The sequence below is a fragment of the Lutra lutra genome, chromosome 12, assembly GCF_902655055.1.
Source record: "Lutra lutra chromosome 12, mLutLut1.2, whole genome shotgun sequence".
NCBI classification, from domain to species: Eukaryota; Metazoa; Chordata; class Mammalia; order Carnivora; family Mustelidae; genus Lutra; species Lutra lutra.
Genome location: NC_062289.1, coordinates 22473683 through 22491031, shown reverse-complemented (window position 1 = coordinate 22491031; position 17349 = coordinate 22473683). Strand labels below are relative to the sequence as shown.

Below are 17349 nucleotides of genomic sequence, written 5' to 3'. Positions count from 1 at the left end.
TCAGCCTCAGTTTTCTCCTCCCTCAAATCAGCATAACAATAATTTCATTGAGTAGCTGAAAATTAAATCATGTGGTGGAATTTAGTATTAGTACCTTTGTTCTTCCCACCCACAAATGAAAAGTTTCAAAACATGCTTAGTGTCTATATTATGTAGTAGTTATTTTGTACACTGTCCTGATGTGGTCAATCAAATATCCATTCATGCTATGTAAATTTAAAAAAAAAAAAAAAGGAAGAAGAAAAGAAAAAACTGAAGAAAGTATTATTTATGAATGAATAATTAATGCAACCAAAAATACCATCTCGATCTTTTATAAGTTTCCCCTACTTTCAGCTACGGTCCTGGGAAACTGTTATTTGCTGATGTCAGCATTGACTAGAAAGGTTTCCTGAACATATTTATCCATGTCAAAGCATTGAACCCACAACTATTAAGCAAAAGGGCATAGAGTTGTGAGTCATTGAATGTGATAGAGCAGGGCTCTCCCCTATGATCCCAACTTTCATGCTTCATTCTGCCTTTATTCTTCATGGTAAAAGCCAGGGGAGTTAACAGTGTCTTAGTGACCAGAGTTCCTTCTACCATGACTCGTGTCATTTTTCACAGTCACTTTGCAGATCGACAGGGAGGTATGATACTTTTTGGTTTACAGTCTTCACTGAGACTTACCACATTTTTAATCATTTGTTTTCAGTTTATTTCCAGCTACATGCCAGTTTGATGAGCCTTGAGCCATCTACTTCCAGTTACCACCAGGAGGTGTTCCAATATACATTGGCCTTTATACCCACCCAAAGAATTTTCTCCCACCGCCCCCCAAAGACATTTCCATTAATGAGTAACCAACACTTAGAGGAGAATAAGGCAATGATTCTCTTTACTTCCAAATTTATCTAAAACTCCAAAGCATGACAGTATATTATGAATTTCAAAAATAGAAGTGTATATACTATACTTTTAATATAATTAATTCTGAATGCTTCTGGTGTCTGACAGGATTTCTATCAGATAAAAATACAGATTTTGAAAAAGAGTGCCAGTATGAACATCTGTATCATCTTTAAAATAGTGATAGGTTGAAGACCATACATCACAAATTGCCTGAAACAATCCTAATATATATATGTTGTCCTGGCATAATTATAAATTGAGTCCGCTTTCAGTCTCAAAAATGTTTTATGTGATTATCTCAGTCATCACACTAGTGAGTTTTCTTGACATTAGCCAGGAACACAATGCACAATGTCATAATGAGTGTGTCCTGATCTCACATACATTTTTCTGGTTAAATTTTACTTTATTTTACACTGATGGTAAAAATGATTGACACACCATTGTTCAGCATCAGTCCCATTTAAAAGCTACTTCTAAAACCGTCACCAACTGTGTTGCTGTCTCTATGTTTTGGACATGCCCAGATGGGCATCCGTAAATTCCTTTAATGTGTGGATCTGGTTATGAGCTTCTTTGGTGCTGCTTGCTCCTAAATGAGGGGCCACAGTTGTATCCTGCAGCCAATGAACTATACTGTAGACCATGGAAAGTAATTACTAAAGGAAGCTAAAAGTTCACTCGTTTTTGTTCATTCCCCTTTGGTTCATGTCAAAGATAGTAAGAGACTCTTCTTCCCTGAGAGCAACACCATTCAGTGTTGTTTTTTGTTTTCTTTTCTTTTCAGTATGTGTTCATCACTGCTAAACACAAAAGGAGAAGAAGATTTAAACAAGATTTTAGGCTTAGTTCTTGACTTTGAGGGCAGTAAATCAGGTATTAATATATGTGGTAGATCAATACAAATGTTATGGACAAAATCAAAATTTAAGAAGTCTGCTACAAATAATTTCTAATGATCAAATGCCTTGGCTCTTCATAGATTTAGTTGTGTGGGACAAATACAGGTTTTTGGTTTTTTTTTTTCATGATTCTGTGACAACCTCAAAGAGAAAATAGAAAAGCTTTCCTAATTTGGTATTGCTACTTTGGCCTCTTTTCCCACCTCCCCCATCCACGTAGACCCTTTCCAGTCACTCCCAGACCCTATCCTTCTCCTGCCAATGTTCACTGTGTTAATCTGAGGCTCACCCTTCCAGGACTGAATTGGGTGACAAAATCTATATAAAATGGTGAAGCCATTTTATACCAGGTGATTTTGGGTATACAGAATCAGACTTAAACCTCTTTCCAGATTACATAGTCACATGACAAAAAGGCTTCAGTGCCTAAACCCTATTTGACAGATTTTCTGAAATAACAGTAGCTTAGCTAAGCACCGTCTGTACCAAACATTTCAATTACCACCATGTGTTTTTGTCTGTTCCACCTCTGAACTGGTTTGGCCCTACTTGGCTATGCATTCTACTTCTGTGTAGCTTGAGGAAAAGAAAGGATTTGGATAAAAAGCAGAAAGAATGATTCCTAGGTAGAGTTAAGACAAAAAGCTAGATTTTACAAGCCCATGACCTTAATCAAGACAGTTCTCTCTGAGCCTTTTTTTTGCTGCCTGCAAAATACAGTTAACAATCTCTTCCTGCTCAATAAGATTGAATGAGGCCGCCATGTAAATGCTAGGTAAGTTACTAGAAATACAAGAAAAAATAAACAGAGAAAGAATACAGTGTTTGTAAGCCACAGTACAAACCTTCGTCAAGTCTTAATGCAACACTAGCCCATGACTGAAGTGTTGAATAAGCCCAGCCCCATCTCCCAGACCAACCTATGCACAAGGGAGTGGATCTGGCCTTATGGAAGTGACTCAGATTGTTTTTAGTTCTTTTCAAGTCTATGTTATTCATTCCCCTGGATACACAATAGCAAGGACCTATTTTTCATATATATTTTTTTTAGTGGAGAGAAAAAAAAGGGATTTCATTTATTTAATTTTGCTAAAAAGATCGAAACATGTTTGGTAGTATGATTTAATATGTATAATAATTATGGCTTTTAAAACTATAGTCTGGGGTACCTGGGTGGCTCAGTTGGTTAAGCATCTGCCTTGGTTCAGGGCATCATCCCAGGGTCCCAGGATCCAGCAGGTGTTGTCAGGCTCCCTGCTCAGTGGGGGGTCTTCTCCTCCCTCTCCCTTTTCCTCCCCTCCCTTTTGGTGTGTTTTTGTTCTCTCTCTCTCTCTCTCAAATAAATAAATAAAATCTTTAAAAAGTAAATAAACTTACAATCTTGGTATATAACATACAAATCAAAATGTTATAACCCCCTTCCCTTTTTTTTTTTGTTCCAGTGTCATCTATTAAGTCCCTGGCTTTTTTGACCTGGATATAATGTAAGGATGAAAAAGCTGAGGACATTAGGAAAGAACCTGAAAGAGGGGCAGAAGACAACAGGAAGCAGATGTATTTGTCTGGGATTCTGGGTATTTTGGGGAAAGTGTCTACAGCTGATGAATTGTGCGCAAGCCCACATTTAAGAAGGAGACCAGTGTGCTACACTCCGTAAACTCAGCCCATTTTCTGCTCTTGGTTTTGCTTGTCAGCAGAGAGTTGTGTATAAATTTGCTTCTGAGTGTTTTATGATAACACTTGGACCCTTTAATGGAATTACAGTTTCTATCATTCCAGGGAACCTGCTGTTTATTATTTAGATAAATTTTAGGCTTTTACTATTTTTAAATGGTGGCATAGACAATCATTGTTTTGGTTCTTATGATTTTTTTTTAAATTTGTGACAATATGAAAGAAATTTGTTAAGGGTTGAATAAGATAAATACATGAAAAGTAACTGAATAGAAGCTTATCCAGGAATGGTTAAAAAGTAGTTAAACCACCACGAACCCACAAGGCACTGTTGGTGACACAGTGACAGTTCCCTAGCTCTGAATTACCTATACACCTTTTATTTTTTTTTTTAAGCCACTTTACTGAGGCATGCTTGATATAGAAAAAGTTGTGCATCTTTAATATATACTAGATGACTTTAGAGATAAGCATCAACCTATGAAGCCATCTCTACCATCAATGGCATAAACATAACCATCAACTCCAAAAATTTTCTGTCACCCTCTTTTTAAAAATTTTCTTTTGTGATTAAAAATACTTACCATAATATATGGCCTCGTAGCAAATGCTTGGGTATGTAATACAATATTGTTAACTATAAGCACTGTGGTATACAATAGGTTTCCAGGATTTATTCATCAAGCATAACCGAAATTTTGTAGCCTTTTTAAAGCCAATGAAAAACTCAGCTGTACTGGGGCAGTGGGCTAGACTCTACTGGCTTAATTGCAATGAGGAAACAAAGAAATAGCTTTTTCCTTACCTTGAATGCTATTCATGCAAGAGGTAAAAAGCTAACAATTCTGTTCTGCCTTTGTCTATGTCTTTTTAGTAAATGATAATACATTAAGAGCCTGTGTTTTATAATCATCAGCAATTACAAAAATATATTTTCCACAGAATTCCTCAATTCCATCTGCTGAGTCTCTGGAATCAGTACAGCAGGGCACAGGGACATTAGACAGGCCAGGGAATGTATAGAGGCAGCAAGAGGAAGGACAAGAAGAAAGGGGGTGATAAAGGATCTGTGGACCTGAACTGGAGGGCTGTTGGAAGGAACAGGGTAGCTGGGGAGCTACGTAGGCATTTAATAGATGCTTAATAATATGTGTGAGTGAATGAAGGAGTATAATGAAGAAGTTCATCTGTGTGCACAGCCTATAGACCGGATATTCTTGTTAAAGCTCTTGTATGGGCACCTGGGTGGCTCAGTGGTTAAGCCTCTGCGTTCAGCTCAGGTCATGATCCCAGAGTCCTGGGATCGAGTCCCATATCAGGCTCTCTGCTCAGTGGGGAGTCTGCTTCTCCCTCTCTCTGCGTCAAATAAATAAATAAATAAAATCTTAAAAAAAAAAAGTTCTTGTAAATGGGAAATCCATCACCAAGAGGAATGCAGTGTTGAAAGTAGGGAGTTGAGCACAAGGTGGCAGCTCCAGGCTTGTATCGCTGGTACCTGTCAATCAGCAGCATCATCTTCCCAGAACAGGGGCCAAAGACTACAGCCTGACAGTGGACCAGACTTGACCCTCTTCCAGTTTTTGTTTGTTTGTTTAATAATGGCATAGACGTTTTTAAATAGTTACCTTTTAAATCATCATATAAGTACTTATATAATATCCTCAGGGTTGCCTTTGGCTCAGAAAGCTAAAAACCATGTACCATCTAGCTCTTGACAGAAAGCGTTGGCCAGCCTCACCTCCAAATATGCAGGGAAAATGTTATCGGTGTGGGTATTGATTTTCGTTTTATTGACAGCAATATCTAGTAATCTCTGTCACTCACAGCCAACTTAGGAGAATTAGGTCATGCATGTTATGATTTTTCTCTCACTGATTTAAGGAATTTTCCTAAATTATTCATGTTTTGGGGTATAAAGTTTATTCAATAAATATTAAATACCTCTGAGATAGAAAAAGACTACTAAGGATTGTGTGAGATAAACAAATACAATTTATTTCTGCTCCCTTGAAGTTTTCAGTAAAATAAGGAAGAAACTCTTAGGAATATGCTGTGTGATAGAAAGAGTAGAGCCTCAAGGGAAGAAGAATAAAGCACTATCTCTTGGAGAACCGGACAGTCACTGCTGCTCCATGAGACGTCCCATCTCTGCAAGGCCTGTGTCTAACTTTTCCATTTTGTAAAATGGGAACCTGATGAGAGTTCATGTTTATTACTTAACTGGCTTAAGATTTATAACTAGTCAATCATTCCTTGACCCCCGTGTTCAACCCTGAACCACTGTGCAGGCATAGAGAACAAGCAACACTGGCCACCCGCCTGGTGGCCAGGCAGGTCCAAGGCAATAACCACTGGATTCTAGCGAAGGCTCTGATTAGAACATTTCAGAATATTGCAGCAACTAATTCATTCATGCAATAAGCCCTTTTAGGTAAGTAATGCACTTGCTTCTTCATCTTTTAGATCCTTTAGGTGAGCGACACATACATAGTTCCTTCATCCTTGAAGTTCACATAAATCATGTACATGTTACATATTTAGGGTTCAGAAATTCCCTTATGGTTCTGATTTCCCAAAGAAACTTCATCCTTACTCCCAAGTCATCTCCCATTAAACTTAAATCACCAGTTAATAACATACAGTGTTTAATAAACACTGAACCAAATGTTTTAAAACTCATTTGCTCTCAGTTCCAAAGCTGGTGTTTCTCTTATCCTTATAGGTTTTTCTTCTTGATGTCATTTATGGGCTTAGCAGGAAAATATCACTTTTCTGCTTAGACAGGATACGGTAAATATCACAACAAAAATGAATGACAGCATTTTAATGAAAACCACTGTTTGGCCTCCATTTTGAGAAAATAGGACTCATTATAACACAAATGTTTTATCAGTATGGGTCCCCACATCAGTCTTCATACCACAGTGTCAACTATGAGGTTTGCTCAATTTTTAAGGCTTTCTCTGGACCTGTCAGACCTTTATGGGATTAATCCTTTATATTTGTAACAGCAGTTTCCACAAGATGAATACTTCATTTCTCATGAATCATAATAAAGCTGCCTTGCTTTGTTGGCAGAGTGACCTCTGCGGTCTTTTATCTTCAAGGGGAAAGATTAGATTCTCCTTCTATTTTATGGATAATGAGGTAGGTGGTTGTTGGTCTCTTGACACTTTCGGTAACTGCACCTCTTTGTGGACTCATATGCGTCTGTGGTAAACTGATCACAGGGTGATTATAGCAAATCTCTTCATATAACAAATTTCCTCCTAAACTTAAGAGTAAAATTTTTGTATGTAGCAAAGTTAATAGGGATGAACTCACAAATATCAGAGCTGAAGACACCTAGAAGTTAGCTAGTCTAGTGTCCTTGTTCTATTGGTGAGTACATGGATTCCCAAGGGTGTGGCCCAGGCTTGGTGAGTGACAGAATTACACAACTGAACTCAGGTCTCTTGACCTCTTGTGCTGAGAGCTTTTTTGCAACAGACAGTATGCCTTTTTTGCATATAAATTGCATACATTGCTGTATTGATCTACTTGGAGTCATCTGGGACTTTTCCTTTTTTTTGTTTTTGAAAAATCCACATTTAATCCCTCAACAACCCCAGGGCTCAACCTTCAGAATGGATTCGGAATCTGACCATTTCTTAACCACTTCCACTGCAGGAGTTTCCTCTAAGTCCCATTATTTCTCACCTGGATGATGGAAGTAACTTGCTGGCCAGTTTCCTGTTCTGATCACCCCTGTTCTTAACACAACAACCAAGGTGACCTTTTGCAATAGGGTTTCTCATCCTCAAGTTAGTGATGTTTGGAACTGGAGGACTCTCTCTTGTGAAGTGCTGCCCTGTGCACTGTAGCCTGTATGACATCATCCCTGTCCTCTCCCCACTAGATGCCAATAGCACCTTCCCATTTATGACAAACAAAAATGTCTCCAGACATTTGCCAGATGTCTTCCAGAGGACAAAAATCTTTCTCTAATGAGAGCTACTGCTTCAAAATATAAGTTGGACCTTTTCACTTTTGGGTCAAAATGCTCCACTAGGTTTCCATCTTTGTCAGAGTTAAAACAAAGTTCTTTTGCTTGTCTACAAGGTCTTACACACATCCTATTCACCTCTCAACCTAATCTCCTTGAACTCTTCTCCCTCAGACTGATCAGTCCTGTCCTATAGGTCTCTCTCCTTTCCTGGGAAAGCCCAGTCATGCTCACACCTCGGGACCTTATACCCTTCACTTTCCATACAGAGTTCTTCAAGGTGGAGACTTTGGCAGGTAATTGGGTTTATTTGAGGTCATGAGGGTGGAGACCTCATGATGAGATTAGAGGCCTTATAAAAGAGACCAGAGTATGTGCACACTCTTATGGGTGAGTGCTCCTCTCCTTCTGTCTCTGTCTCTCTCTTTTTCTCTCAAATATTATTACAACCATGTGAATAATAAAGCAAATCACTATGAATCAAAAAATGAATCATTTCTTAGAAGGAAATGCACATAAACTTTAACAACGGCTTTTACTAGGTGAACAGGATTATAGGCAATTATTGTATTTGGTTTTGTGTCCACATTTGTTTATTTGTGTACAGTAAATGGAAGTAACTTGATTAAAAGTCCATTAGTCCCCTCAAAATTAATGGCATCTTCAAAGCTTGCCCTCTCTTCGGTGTCATCCAGATGGAGTTATTCTTATGTGCTGGGTACCCATTAACTGGTACTTTTTCTGAATATTCTGAATAGTCTTCCTTATTATTCTCATTGACAACTGTGCCTTCATGAAAAGCTGTCCATCCCTCTACTTTGAGAAAGACTGATGAAAAACACAAGGGGAGGAGAAAGCCAGCTTATATTTAAGTAAAATGAGGGGGGTTAAAGGTTCAAACCCAGGGCAGATTAAGCAGCACATCAAAGTTTCTCTTTTAAATGATAATTTTGCATGAGGCCCAGGGAATGATAACCTAGATGTCAGACTGTGTTACCTGTTGAGCTGGAAAAAAAAAAAAAAAAATCCCATTACAATTTCCCCAGTATCACACAGCAAAATCAAGCTGTGGTTCAGAGATTTAGCTCTTAAAAGCAACAAAGGGATGAGGAGGGTACTCTCCCACTCTATCTTGGCCCTTACCGTTTTCTCCTTACTACTGGATTTAGCCAGAGGACACTCAGACAGTTGCCTGGGGCACACACTTCTCACCCTATAAAAACCTCAGATCTTAGCAAAGCTTCCTCTGCCTAGTGGAAGATGCCATGTGCTCAGCATGTCTGATGCGGATCCTCTGTGTGGGCTCACTAAGCAATTTCTGCTGGGACAGTTGCTTCTTGAACTTTACACCATGTATTTATATTTCTGAAGTTTTGCTCCCTGTCTTGTAAAAGGGAAGAGAAAAGAAGAATCACTGTGTCAAGAACAACCTTTCTCCATGGATATTTGGTGGTATTGGACTAGGTCAGCAAACGTCCTGACACGGAAATCACTTTTCCTGATTCAATCATGGTAGCTTTCCAAGAGTTTGCTCTTCTCCTCAGATATGTGAGAACTGAGTGGAGTAGGATGACATTCACATGGTATTTGATCACTTTTGCCATTATTTCAAGGAAGTGAATTCGTAGGGATATGGTTGAAAATACAGGATGTCCAGTTAAATGTGAATTTGGGGTAAGCAACAAATAATGTTTTTGTATAAGTGTGCCCTATGCAGTATTTATTAAATACAAGCATTTAGGACATATTTATATGAAACCATTATTTGTTGTTTATCTGAAATTCAAATATGACTGATAACTTTAATTTTTTACTTGCTAAATCTGGCAACTCTAATGGGGGAGGAACTTGAAGTGTCCTTTAAATTTTTTAATTTAAATTTTCCATCCATAGCTTCCCTACAATTTAATGATACTTAATACATTGCCATAATAAAATGTACCTGTATTTCTTCCTGATAAGTCTTCCTTTGCATCATTTAAATTTAGGAATAACTTCCACAACATCTAATTCATTTCTAATTCCCATCTGTTAGTGATTAAAAAAAAAATTGTCTTGAAGTTGAACAGCTTCAAAATATGCTAGTCTCTTGCAAAGATTGGCATGTACACAATTAAAAAGAAAAAATACAACCCCATCTTTTGACAATTATTTTTACTTTGTCTCTTAACAAAGTAGAAAAAAAGCACTGACATTTCACAGAAGCCCCAGTGGTCACTGGTCTGGTCCTTCTGTCTTGCTTGGGCTGACTGACGTTAAAGTCTTGCATTAAGATAGAGCACCTAATGTATCCACACCCCCAGGCTGCAGCATAGTGAGTACAATTATGGTTTTGCCCATCTAGATACTACACTGAAGTGAGGGGTAGGTCAGCCAAGCAAGTGTCTAGAGTTCCAGTGGTTTAAAAGGCTACAGTTACACCGTGGACATAACATGAAATGAAAGAAGTCCAATCTGATAGAGATTACTATATTTACCAAAACTCCTTTTGAAAGAGGATTGTAGCTATCATAGTTGAAAAAGGACATCCTTTGACAAGCTCCTTGTATGAAGAACCAAGGATACTCCAAGGAGCACTCTAAATGTTCAATTGACTGGAATTTAAATTTGGCTTAATGGAGTACAATCATTTGGGGTCCAAACTGAGTGCTGGTTCCAAAGGGGAAAGCAGACATATTGTCAACAATAACCCTCTTCCTTGGCCCTTTCTCCACTATTTTTTAAACTTTCAAAGAGAAGTGTGCTGCAAATATTAATAAAAGATGTGTTGAGAAGGCCTTCAGTTATTTGCCTTCCTGTATCATCCTCAAAACTTCATTTCCCTACTTAGAAAAATAACTGACCCAAATTATATACATTTCCCAACTATGGAGAATTGTAACAGGAAAGTACAAAGAACACAAGGACAACGATGCTCTAGTCCAAGCCACCAGATACCTTGGAGAAACAGTTGTCAAGATTTAGTGAATGCAAAAATCTCCTGTTAGGCTGATTAAGCCCTGTGGATCTCTATCCCCAAAGTTACTACTGATTGGGTAGGTCTGGGGTGGGGCCTGAGATTGTATAGGTTCTAAAATCCTAACAGGTTCCTGGTATTGCTGTTGCTACTCTGGGAACTGTGGTTTGAGAATCACTGTTTTGGAATTTATATTTGGATATCCTAAATCCAGTTAAGGTTACATATAGTTAGGGGGTCTTTTAATTCTTGTGTTTTGTTTTGCTTTGCTTTGCTTTTTAAATTTCCCATTCCAAACCAAAGCCTCAGAACCATTATATACTTTCGTTAGGGCTGAAGTCCAGAGTTATAATTGTACTTAAAATTGGTGTTTGATGACTTTAAAAGGGTATTCCGCCATTCACCGAACAATTTTACTTCCCTTCAGTGGAGATGTATTTCCTTAATACAGGAGAAGCAGATGCAGTAGCATATATTTCTAAGAGGAGATAAGGATGGCAGAGTTTTCTGGGTTGATTACAAAAACTGGGGATCATCTAAATCTCCAAGCATCCCAAAGTGAAAGTTTTGTAATTTGAAAAGAGATAAAATTATGCAAAGCATGTGCTATGGGGACTTGTTCGACATTTTCTAATCTTAAAATCTTTTCAGGAGCTGCTTTTTACTTTTATGCTACTTTTCATAAATTTCATTTTTTTAGCCTTTATTGCTTTAACCAGAAGCTTTTACATTTTGGACTTGGAAAAGAATTTCTGACTCCATGAGGAGTTATTTTTCATACTTAACAGTGTTTGATATTGTAGATAAAATGTCATACTTTTTTTTTTAAAGATTTTATTTATTATTTATTTGACAGAGAGAGATCACAAGTAGACAGAGAGGCAGGCAGGCGGAGAGAGAGAGAGAGAGAGAGAGAAGCAGGCTCCCTGTCGAGCAGAGAGCCTGATGCGGGACTCAATCCCAGGACCCTGAGATCATGACCTGAGCCGAAGGCAGCGGCTTAACCCACTGAGCCACCCAGGCGCCCCAAAATGTCATACTTTAAAAAACCCATTCTAACTTAGTCTGCCTCTGTGACTGAATGGCCTTTGACATTAAGAAGATTATGAGAAGGAGGGCATACACAAAGGAACTTACTCTAACAGAAAGATTTTTACTATTTGTTTGATTATTTTGGCGAGTTTCTAAAACACATTACAGATCTTTTCAATCTCTGGATATTCAATTAATATAAACTTTGAATAGCTCTGAGAGTATTATTTCTGATGCTTATTTATGACAAAACCAAAGCAAATAAATGTTGGTATTTCTCCTTTGGGGCACCTATCAAGCCCTCCTCTATATCTATATTGGAAAAACATTGAAGGATTTGCTTTGTTATTATGTGCTTTAAAAATATGGTCTTTCAGAAGATGAAAATAAAGAATCATGTCCAAGAACAATATGACACTTTATTACTTTTTCTCAGACTCACACAAATAAGAAAAGACCAACTGGTTAAATACATCTTTGACTCCATGCCTAAATCCTACCCAGAGAAGATCTAGAGATCTACATTTGGAGGGAGAAGAGGCACTCATTCATGCTAATCAGAAACTCTGCTATAAGACTCAGCCATTCAGATTTCTTGGTGGATGGTATTTAGGTACTCTCAAATAGATTTCTCCAAAATATAATGAATCATTTAATTTTACAGCAGGCCATAAGATCACTTCTTTTATGAAACGAGGCTGAGAAATGTTACTATTTAAAGAAAGTTTCAACAGAAGGACCACTGCCTCTTAAAAATAAAACCAAACCAAAACAAACAAAAACTTATCTAGTTGGCTTTCTTCTGGATGAAATCCCTACCATAGTCAATCTAACGTAAAATCCTCTGTGACATTGTAACTCTTCGAAAGCATTCTTCTGTTGCTTTCTGGTTATTTCTTTCACTCATTTGCCAGGCAATCTGTCCCCCATCCGACTCTGCCTGTCCAAATTCCAGCCACAACTTTTTGAGCTACAGGCTCCAATGTTATCATCTATCTTTCTCTGCTCAAACATTCGACCAGTGTAGTTGATTTCAGATAGGGATTCTTGGATGAAACAATTGGATAAAAATTATTTCATATTAAAAGGTGATATATTGAAAGGCAAAACCCCTCCAGGGGGAACGAGTACCCTAAGAGGAGTGGAAAAAGGGGCAACCTAAATTAGAGTCAGTGTACTGTGTTAGTGGGGCATTTCTTAAGCCCCCGTAGAATATTTCTGAAGGGAATGCAAGCAGCTTTGCCTACATAGACTGGAACTTTGAGAAGAGGAACATTGACACATATCTATTGCTTCTCAACAGATTCTGTTGACCTGAGACCATCTTTTTTAAAAACAAAGTAACTAATTCAAGTTACTTAAAGCAATGAGATACCTGTATTCCTCAGCAATGCTTTAAAAATGTAATTTTTATAAGGAGTACAGAAGCTCGAATTGCCAGCAAAATGCAAGGGTAGTCATTTTGAAGAAAAGTTAATTTTTATTTAACTTTCCTAAATTATGTACTCACTGTCATAAACTCCTTGTTTCAGATTAAGTGGATTATTTATTTGTGATAATGGGCACATATACTCATTAACATGCTGTCATAAACAGCTGCATTCAATGTATTATGTGTTCTGTGACATAAATAAGGTGTTCAACATGACATTGTTGTTTAAAATATAGGCCCCGGGAAGAACCAAAAAAGCAATAAATGCTTTTTAATACAGTTGTGTGGTCTTGAATTCTAAATTTATTTCTACCCTACTAATGTCACTTGTATGGAAATTGCAGTATTACTCTAGTGAAATATCTTGACATTCAAGGACATTGGAACTCCTCTCTGCTTTCCCATCCTTGGTATCTCAAGCGAGGTGTTCACTGACTTGTGTTTCTTTTCTTATAAAGGAGGGTGTCATGTAGACATGGGGGAGTCATTTACAGCAACATCAGTTTGCATCTCAGTAAGCTCAGAGCAGGACTCTCTAGATGGATGCCTTCAACTCATCCTAGCTCTGAGAGTTTCCAAACTAGATGTTAAAATTTAGAGATTGTTTAGTTCAATGCCCTCACTTTACAGATGAAGGAACTGAGGATTTAAAATTCTGAGGATTTGAAAGACTTATTTGAGTCATGGATCTTTACGTGGTAATGCCAGGACCAAGAGCTAAATATCCAGACCCCCAATCTGATCTAATTCTCCCTAGAAAAATGGGCAGTAAAAAGTAAGTTGGCTACACTAAGATGATTGGGGGGTTAGGAGGAGCTTCATGGGCAGTGAGGGGGCTAGGCTGTATCTTTTGAGATTTTTTACCAATTTCACTTCTGGTAGACTTAACTGCTCACTGCAATTTTATAATTTATATTAATCTGAGCAAAGTTCTGGCTGCTTTCTTTGGGTGAATGGTCTCATTGGATGAGAGGAGTGTATGAGGGTAAATGCTGCAGTTCACTGGGAGAAGTTCAACAGAGGAGCTAGATAAGAGGCTTCAGATAGAAGGCTTAGAAAAATTGGGTAGGACAGGTAACATTGCAGAGGAACAGTGAGAAACTGTCCAGCTTTTATCTTTGCTAGAAAGTGGGTATATACAAAGTTAAGAAAGAATCTGTCCATTGGAGCTAGGATGGACCAATCCTTTAAGAGAATATTGATGACGGGCAATTTAGATGCCTGCCTTTTAAATGATAGAAAACTAGAAAGTTTACAGAAAGTACACACACACACACATAATGTTTCCATCATAGAAAAATTGAGGAAACTAATGAAGTTGAGGTCATTATCCTGAAACACATGAAGCCTAAAACATAATTTAGGTGGTATTTTTAGAGAAATTAAAAGCTTCAGAAGAATAAAGGGCTCTTAAAAAGAAATGTCCATCTCCTCCGTGTTTTCACACAAAGCAATTCAGAACAAAATTTGAGATTAAATAGAAGAAAGAAAATTCAGTTACTCTAAGAACAATTAAATATTAAAAACAAGATACCAAGGGCCATTGTAGAATCCTTAGCCCCAGAGATGGTTAAAAAATGAAATTAAAAGTAATTCAACTCGAATGATTTAGGCATACACTTGTTTGAGCAGAGGGTGAGCCCAGTGACCTCCAAAAACCTTGCCAAAGCCTATGATTCAACAACCAAGCATTCTGCTAAATGCTATTTTGTGAGCCCTGAATATAATATACTTTAACTAATTATACTTTTTTTACCCCCTCAGGATTCTTCAATGACTTTCTCTTCCTGCTGTTGATTTCTTATGTTCATTTATGTTTACAGGAAAAAAGAGAGAGAGAGAGAGAGAGAGAGACCAAATATAATATAATATTCACTTAGATTTCCTGGCTCGTGAGCAACATTCAGATGGAAATTAAGACACTTCAGGGATTTCTGATTATAGGTAGTGGCATTATTGACTTGCTTCTGCAAGTGGCGATTTGTTACCTATTTTAAAACTCACCAGAGCTTTGTTCTAAATGACTTTCTTTATGGTGTTCAGTTGATTTTTGTTGTTGTTGTTAATGAAATGACATATCTGAGTAAATTTTTTTCAAAAAAATTAATGGGTGTAAAATGCAGAGATAGAAAATGTCCCCCAGTTTAAGGGTAGGAAGGAATAAATGTAACAAGATGGGATCAGGAGGGAGACAAACTACAAGAGACTCTTAATCTCGCCAAACACACTGAGGGTTGACGAGGGGAGGGGTTAAGGAGAGGGTGGTGGGGTTATGGACATTGGGGAGGGTATGTGCTATGGTGGGTGCTGTGAAGTGTAAACCTGGCGATTCACAGACCTGTACCCCTGGGGCTAATAATACATTATATGTTAATTAAATTTTTTTTTTTTAAAAAGTCCCCCAAATCCTAGGGGACTACTACTGCTTCTCCACTACTAAGCATTGTTACTTTAAAATATCTAGTTTTATTTGGAAAATATTAGCTTTTTCTGTCTATATATTTAAGCATTGACTTATAAGTGGTGATGGCCATACTTAGATTTGTATGAATTTTTAATTTCTCACATTATTACTTTTTCGGTCAATTGTTTCATTAATTTGGTTAGCTCAACTGGGGTGTCTTTGTTTGTTTGTTTTGTTCCTTTAACAGAATATAATTTATTCTTTGATATTTTTCAAAGACCCCTGCTGTTTTGAAAAGTTTTTTAAAGAAGAAGCAGAATATGAAAGCCTGTGATCCCTTTGATTAAGTGAACATATTTATTTCCCTCTTGCTTTCTTGCTCCAGGTTTCCAGATTAAGCCTTTCACATCACTACGCTTCCTGTCCGAGCCTTCCGATGCTGTCACCATGCGGGGAGGAAATGTCCTCCTGAACTGCTCTGCGGAGTCTGACCGGGGAGTCCCGATGATCAAGTGGAAGAAAGATGGCGTCCACCTGGCCTTGGGAATGGATGAAAGGAAGCAGCAACTTCCAAATGGCTCTCTGTTGATACAAAACATACTTCACTCCAGGCACCACAAGCCCGATGAGGGACTTTACCAATGTGAGGCATCTTTAGGAGATTCTGGGTCGATCATTAGTCGGACAGCGAAAGTTGCTGTAGCAGGTAAGTGTATTCTTCCTTTTTCTTCTCCTCCTTCTCCAACTCTTCTTATTCCTCTTTTTGGGAATAAGGGAATTATCTTTATAGAAAAAGTATGCATTTTTAGGATAAGGGAACAATGTAAAGAAGATAAATGCATATTCCCTTTTGATTTTGACTTACTTTCTCCTTAATTGCTTGGAAAACAGTGGAAGGATCTGAGCAACCATTCTGAAAATGAGGTTTTCAGAAACAAAGACTGTCTCAAGTTGATATACTACTTGTGTCTGTGGGGAGGACTTTTCATTAGTTGAAAATATTAGGAAAAATGATTTCCTAATTAATTCCATTTTAGAGAATCACTAATCCTGACATTTTGCAGAGCTTTTTTTCCCCTTTTTCTTTCTTTTTTTTTTTTTTTTTTTCCTTCAGAGCAGTGTATTTTGTTTTAATGATAATGGCTTGAACTGCAACATATAGATTTCCAAATGAGAAATAACAATTTGCAATTAAACCAAGAGGGGAAACATTTGATATGGGCTTCTTTTCCCAGGTCCCATTTTGTCTAAAATATAGAATACTGATAAGAATGAAGACTCATTTTCAGCAATAACATGTGCTAGGACAATTGGACAGGACCACCACTCTAGCACTCATTCTTCTACCAAGGGTGCGAGGAAGTTAAAATCTGCAAGAGATGTTCTTGTCAGGTGACAGCATAGAAAATCAGATACTGCAGATATTGCATACTGATATGCATTAAGTCCAGAAATCCGGTTTTGTGCCACAAAAGAGTGTCACAAACCAGCCTATGCCTGAGCAAAAATGTCTTGGGTAGGGGGCAAGTCTTCACCTAGAGAGACAGTGGCCAACCATCTGGTTTTAACCAGGACTGGCCTGGTTTTAGCATTTGAAAGTACCATCATGCCCTAAGAACCAAGCCCTCAGTCTCAAGGAAAACTTGAATGGTCTGTCGACCCACCTGGTGGTGTTCTGACTGCTTTAGCAGTGACAGGCCAAAGCACAGTTGCAGAAAGTCCTCTTTACTCAGGAAGCACATGAGGTGGCATTCTGATCATGCAAACCAAGGCTATCAGCCCCCTGGGTCCTTTGAGTGATGGATGCCTGGAATTTGATTGATGAGCGTAAAGTGTAGAGAGTACTGAAAGTCTATATTAATTATGATTGATTAAAAGGAACAAGTGGAATAAACGCTGAGGATTAAGGTAAAATCCGCTTTGCCAGGATATTCCAAGTGAAGTGGAAAGGGTGCGATTCGATTTATCTAGCATAAGAATTTCTGGACCTTCAGATCCCACCCATTCGTCACCCATGCTGCTAAGGTAGTTCTGCAGATTTGAATGAGCTAGGCTGGTGTTTCAACAGTA

General features: G+C 37.9%; 1 protein-coding gene across 2 annotated transcripts in view; it reads left to right on the top strand.

Moving 5' to 3' along the window:
- DCC (DCC netrin 1 receptor) overlaps positions 1–17349 on the top strand; it is a 1178115-nt gene that overhangs the window by 384313 nt on the left and 776453 nt on the right. For both annotated transcript variants that reach the window (XM_047697659.1, XM_047697658.1), the window contains exon 2: positions 15665–15985. In XM_047697659.1, the coding sequence (XP_047553615.1) occupies positions 15665–15985 (321 nt within the window). The remainder of the gene's footprint in view (positions 1–15664; positions 15986–17349) is intronic.